Source organism: Theileria equi, assembly GCF_000342415.1.
Source record: "Theileria equi strain WA chromosome 2 map unlocalized gcontig_1105316255037, whole genome shotgun sequence".
In the NCBI taxonomy this organism is placed as follows: Eukaryota; Apicomplexa; class Aconoidasida; order Piroplasmida; family Theileriidae; genus Theileria; species Theileria equi.
In genome coordinates, this window is record NW_004668230.1 from 2,053,931 (window position 1) to 2,060,349 (window position 6,419).

Genomic DNA, 6,419 nt, shown 5'->3' on the forward strand with positions numbered 1-6,419 from the left:
ATCTGATGAGAGTATCTACCCTCTTGTCAGTACAAGTATCTTTACTGGTCCAGCTGGACAATTCTCCATTGCCTACTCATCTTAGCTATCGTGTAAATCAATGCGTAATATTAGTGTACAGTTTGAAATCTTTGGTACACTTCTATGCCCACAGGGCACTAATAAGTCCATATAACGGACGTGGTCCCAAACTAGGACTAACCATGGAGACTGTCCACAGTATCATTCAGAAACCCCTTTAGTCTCTCATACTTTCTGCAGTGTCTTTGTAGTATCTGGAAAGTTTTTAAGCATATCCCTCACTTTATCTGGACATGATTCCGGGTTAGGCGGTAGGTCCTTGTAAAGTGACCAGTTTGTGCTGTTGACAGAGTCTCGTTTGCACCAAGTCACTGTAGTGGCATCCTTGGGATCAGTAGAGGTGGATAAGTAGAGTAAGAGTGGCTTATTTTTAGTATTAGCCGGACCAAAGTAGATGAGAGTTTCCTTGAGACCCTTGACAGTGGTGATACCAGTCTGTTCATAGTTATTCTCCAAAAGACCTGCTATCGAGTCAAGTCCAGAAACATTCCAGTAGTAGTATTTCTCCTCACCAGTGAGTTCCTTCTCATCTACCTTCATCTGGTGATGACAAGGACAAGTTATTGTGGTAGTAGTTTCCTTCTTGACAACATTGGGTCGATGAGCTCCGTTTCTAATGCAGTTCTGGTAGTCCAAAGCACCCTTGAGAACACTTTCAGGTAGTTTAGTCGTCTCATCATGATTTTTTCTGATCCAGCCTCCGTTCTTGTCAGAAGTGTAGTACTCGTATCTGTCAAACTTGACCACCTCAACCAAGAGGGGAGACTGGTACTCGGTGTCAAGGACCCAGTAGAAGATGGTGAAGTTGAGTACCTCGTCGGTAGTTGAGACACCATCAGTCTTTACTTGCCCATGAATAATGGAGTTCACTTTGAATGTCTCTTCGTTCTTCACACTGTGAGTAAGTTTCACATACTTGCCATCATCAGTAGTCGTCTTTGAAACCTCTATAGTCTCTCCGCTGAAGGAGTCAACATAGGAACAGTGGTCTCCAGTAGTAGGTCCCTTTGAAGAGTCAAAGATGACAGAAGGAGCATAGGCCTCAGCCAACAACTTCAGGAATATCTCCTTGTTGTCATCCACGTAGTAAATGTGAGGGAGCCTGTCCTCAGGCCAGTTGGTAATGTCCTTCCAACTGTTGAGATTGCAAGCAGCCCTCATGTACCACTTCCTACCGACCTTAGGCTTGCCAAGGATATAGAGGAGAAGAGGTACTTCAGGTCTCTTGGAGTAGGAAAAGGTGCGCACCCAGGCCTGCTCCTTGGAAGACTTTATGTCAGGGATTTCAGCTGAACCCTCCTTGAATCTCGCTATGCGGTACTCCTCACCCTCACTGATGTGGTAGGTGGTTCTGTAGTAAGACTTGTCGTAGGGAGTAGTGACCATGGCAGTAACCAACTTTGTGCCACAACAGGCGTGACAAGCGTCACCCTCTCTCACAGAGATATCGATGGTGTGAGCCCAGTTCCTGTTGCAATTGTTGATGTCCAGAGATGCCAGAAGGTTGTCCTTGGTCACCAGGGGAGTTGCAGTCCAGGTGTGGTCGTAGCTGCTGAAGTAGTGATAGTTGGAAGTGCCTTCACACTCCACCAGGACGAGTAGAGGGGTCTTCAAATCCACATCTTCAACCCAGAAGTAGGCAGTCACAACGCACCTCTTCTGCAGCGCGTCATCAAAACCGTACATATAGTACTTGTGGAGGTAGATTCCTGCAACAATACAACCAGTCACTGGAGTGTGAGTGATGGCTCTGTAGACTGGGTGAGCGGAGGGACAGGTGGTCTCCGACAAACTAACCTTCTTGCTGTCGTAGGACGGATTTTCATAGTGTTTGGCGGTCCCTGGAGAGGGGGAGAAGGAGAGTTCCAGGTATACAGGGTCACTCGTACTGTTGGAGGCACTCATTATGAGATTATCCTTTAGAGAGTGTCTTGAAACTCCAGTAAGGTGTCTTGTGTCTTCACTGGGTGAATACTGGTGAGTGGTAGGAGAATGACTGTACTGGAGACCCCATGGGGAATAAAGGTCCATTAATTTTACTATTTGCCATATCCTACTCCAGACTGACTGCTTTAATGTATACATGAGACTATTGTGTACGCCTTTGACCATATATTGGTACCCTGACTAACCAGATGTGTTACCTATCCGTACTACTACTGTCCTACCATACACATCCCTCACTGTGTAGGTCCCTAGACCACCGTAGGCTTTAGCCGGAGGAAGTGATGAGAGTACATGACTGTAAGGAGCTTGTGTAACCATAGAGTCCCCCTTTAGAGGTAGTGTCTCCAGAGGGAGTACCCTCTCTAGTGGTCATCTACTCATCCAGTACTGTCTCCCTTAGTATTGTTTCCGAGTAGGATTAGTGAGGTCATTCTAGTGAGTGTCTAGTAGTATCTCCTGGTGTCTCTGGAGGTTGCCTGCTGAGAGATAGGATGTTGATATGCTCCCTTTGATTGCACTTAGACTCTCATGGAGTATAACTACTATGGCGACTGGAGAACATGATGAATGGGTGGGAGCGGAGGAGGACTATCGTCATAAGCTCTTTATCCTACTGACCAAGTATCTACCGTAGAACTGGACTCCACTGAATACACCAATGAGTAGTATGATGGGTCACCATTTACACTTGCTGAACTAATAGGACAGTAGACTTTATGAATTGTGATTTGGTCTTGCAGGACTAGGTGCTGTTCTATGGAAAACTGCTCCTGCTACTCTTAAAGGTCTTGGATATGCTTTTCTTGCAACAGGTGTTGCTGGTGGTCTTATTGGAATATGGAAACTGTATAGTCGCTATTATAGAGACCCTCTTGTACGCCTGATCTAATGATACTCTTGGGAAGTCTACGGAGACCCTTGGGTTAGACAGATATGAGTCTATGGAGATACTCTCCAGTATGGAGACTAGGGAATCTGTACTGACTAGTTTGTCTTAATTTGTTGGTTTGTTTTTGTTTCATGTTAGTTGTTTCTGTTCTTATTGGGTTGTCATCCGTAGTCTACTGTTGTATGGCAGGATCGACTTCTCTAGGTCGACTGCTGCAGGATCCTTTTTTAGCCTTTGGTCTCCCATTCATCCACACTGATCATTCTGGTCACACCAGTTGAGAGTTGGGAGTAGTATGAGGATCTTGGCAGTGCTATGGACGGTGTGTTTGGTAAGACTCTGTTACTGTGGGAGTGATTTACAACCACAAAATTCCCCTGAAGCTACTGGACAAGAATCTCCAGAGGCTGTAAAGCCTTTAAGCCCTTTCCTCACCAAGGTCGATGGATCCTTATTCGATGTAGAGGAGGCTGAGGAATATGCTGTTAAGGTTCTAAAGCTGACCAGTAAGAAGGGTGTTACTGCTAAGAATGTAAGGTATGATGGAAAGGACATATGGTCTGCCAGGGCTGTAGTTGGTTCTCCTTGTTCTTCAGCAACTCTTTACTTTGATGGAGATAAGCCTACTCTGGCTGTTATAAGGACAACAGGTTTCTTTGGTGGCGAATCCACGGTCTACAAGTACTATGATGGTAGTAAGTGGCAGAACGATAATGAAGATGACCATAAAAAGAGGCGGGCTGCTCTGAAGAAGTATAAGCATGCACTTCCTGCCACTCTAGACCTTGTCACTCCAGATAGTAAGAAGATTGATGTGTATACAGAAACAGAATCCGGAGCATCCTTCCAGGAGTATTCTCCGAAGAGGGCTTTCCACATATCCTCTGTTGTAGACTCTGGAGCTACTCTATGGGAGGCTTCTGGAGCTACTCTATGGGAGGCTTCTGGAGCTGGCCAAAAGTGTAAACTTGTAGAGTCTTATGCTAAGGATGGTGTAGAACTTCTTTACCTGGAGACTTCCGGTGGTAGTGGTACTAAGTCTAAGTACTTTGAAAAGACTGGTGGAGTATGGAATGAGCTCAAGAAGGATCAGTTTTATGAGAAAGCAAAGGCATTGATTGGAGAATCTGGAGAGGATACTTCTCTAAATATCTCTCATCCGAGTAGAATACTGTGCCAATCCTTCGACTACACTTTTGACGGTAATGCCATAAGACTTATAGTTCCCAAGGAGGGTGTAACCGTTACAAAGTTGGTAGTTGGCACTGAAGAGGTTTATACCCTTTCATCTGGAGAAACATTCGAGTATGCTAAGGCATATCTTAACAAAGATGGTAGACCTGAACTTGTGTTGGTTACCCTAGACAATTCCTCCGGAGACTCAAAGAAGGCTTACTCTAGGAGTGAATGTGGTAAGTGGGTAGCATGTACCAATAGTGATGCTAAGATGAATGGTTTAAGAACCCCTACCGGAGCGAGGTTCTGCACTTCAGTTGACCTTTCATTAGCCAATAGCACTGACGAATGCAGTATCTTTGAGGTGGAACTACTGGGTGTTACCACTAGACAATTTTATCCTAAACCAGGCTATCTTGCCAAGGAGATATGAGATGGTGAAAAGAAACTATGGAAATCTGTAAAAGCAACTTCTGATACGGTATTAGTGGGACGAAAGTCAGATGGATGTGACCACTGTTGTTCCTGTCTTATTTATGGGAAAGGTGATAAGGAACTACTGGAGATGACGCTGATAGTGCCTCCAACAAGGAGATGGTATTACTTTGAAAAGTTGGTGGAACATGGAGTGAAGTCGCTAGAGATGTATTTTTAAATAAGCTAAAGGATATTGTGACAGGGTCAGGATAATCTACTTCTACTGTAGCATCTCCTGGGACTCCTCAATAGTGACTCCTTATGAATGCTGCATCTTGACATAGTACAATGCAATGCCATGACGGCATCTTGATCACATTCCATTGGAGTGTGCATACTTAATTAATGATAGTCCATTTGCGTGTGTAGATAGTGTTTCCTAGTAGACTATTTATGAGTACCTCCCTTAGTAGACCCATAACTGAGTCCTTCTCCAGAGGATCCATATTAGACAGAATTTTTAGTGACCATTATTAGATGCACCTTTTAGCAGACATAGTGGTATTAGTAGGTCCATGGAGACTTATTCAGAGTAGACTCTTTCTAAGACTCTTATGGAGTGTGTCTCTTAGTGAGTTGAGTGGGTAGTATCTAGTGAGTGTCGCTTGGTCTCCATCCAGAGGGTACCTTAGAGTAGGTCCATGGTAAGTAGTGTTATTGTAGACTCTTAGTAGGTGTCTCTTGATGAGTATCTTTCATAGGTACTTTTTTAGAGACTTTATGAGGTTCATTTTAGGGTGACTTTTTTATAGGTGGTTTAGTAGATGAGTTTAGTAGTGCATTTTTTATGGTGTTTTTTAGTAGTGTCAATTCTAGGTAGGATTTTTAGAGGGTGGATTCTAGGTACCTTTCAGTAGGCGATTTTTGATGGTGTCTTTAGTGAGTCATTTTTATAGTGGATTTTTAGAGGGTCATCTTATGGGTCAGATTTTTAGACATGTTTTTTCATAAGATTTTTTGCATGCATTTTTCATTAGACTTAGGATTAAGTTTTAGGATTAAGTTTTAGGATTAAGTTTAGGGTTTTAGGGTTTTAGGGTTTTAGGGTTTAGGGTTTTAGGGTTTAGGGTTTAGGGTTTAGGGTTTAGGGTTTAGGGTTTAGGGTTTAGGGTTTTAGGGGTTTTAGGGTTTAGGGTTTTAGGGTTTAGGGTTTTAGGGTTTTAGGGTTTTAGGGTTTTAGGGTTTTAGGGTTTTTAGGGTTTTAGGGTTTAGGGTTTTAGGGTTTAGGGTTTTAGGTTTTAGGGTTTTAGGGTTTAGGGTTTTAGGGTTTTAGGGTTTAGGGTTTAGGGTTTAGGGTTTTAGGGTTTTAGGGTTTAGGGTTTAGGGTTTAGGGTTTTAGGGTTTTAGGGTTTAGGGTTTTAGGGTTTAGGGTTTAGGTTTTAGGGTTTAGGGGTTTTAGGGTTTAGGGTTTTAGGGTTTAGGGTTTTAGGGTTTTAGGGTTTAGGGTTTAGGGTTTTAGGGTTTAGGGTTTTAGGGTTTAGGGTTTTAGGGGTTTTAGGGTTTAGGGTTTTAGGGTTTAGGGTTTTAGGGTTTTAGGGTTTTAGGGTTTTAGGGTTTAGGGTTTTAGGGTTTTAGGGTTTTAGGGTTTTAGGGTTTAGGGTTTAGGGTTTTAGGGGTTTTAGGGTTTAGGGTTTTAGGGTTTAGGGTTTAGGGTTTTAGGGTTTAGGGTTTTAGGGTTTAGGGTTTAGGGTTTAGGGTTTTAGGGTTTTAGGGTTTAGGGTTTTAGGGTTTTTAGGGTTTTAGGGTTTTTAGGGTTTAGGGTTTTAGGGTTTTAGGGTTTTAGGGTTTAGGGTTTAGGGTTTAGGGTTTTAGGGTTTTAGGGTTTAGGGTTTAGGGTTTAGGGTTTTAG

At 43.2% G+C, this 6,419-nt stretch overlaps 2 protein-coding genes across 2 annotated transcripts, besides 2 other annotated features; one reads left to right on the plus strand and one right to left on the minus strand.

Annotated features, from left to right (window-relative positions):
- Nucleotides 1-100: 100 nt before the first annotated feature.
- On the minus strand, nt 101-2,193 carry BEWA_044390 (hypothetical protein; the record flags this gene model as incomplete). Its single annotated transcript, XM_004833791.1, has 1 exon — nt 101-2,193. One exon carries the CDS (start codon nt 2,191-2,193, stop codon nt 247-249), a length of 1,947 nt encoding a protein of 648 aa, XP_004833848.1. The 3' UTR covers nt 101-246.
- A 1,019-nt stretch (nt 2,194-3,212) lies between these two features.
- Nucleotides 3,213-4,526, plus strand: BEWA_044400 (signal peptide containing protein; the record flags this gene model as incomplete). The annotated part of the gene is made up of 1 exon (XM_004833792.1): nt 3,213-4,526. The coding sequence occupies one exon, from the start codon at nt 3,213-3,215 to the stop codon at nt 4,524-4,526; it is 1,314 nt and encodes a 437-aa protein (XP_004833849.1).
- Nucleotides 4,527-5,543: 1,017 nt separating this feature from the next.
- Nucleotides 5,544-5,754: a microsatellite.
- Nucleotides 5,755-5,839: 85 nt separating this feature from the next.
- Nucleotides 5,840-6,413: a microsatellite.
- Nucleotides 6,414-6,419: the final 6 nt, after the last annotated feature.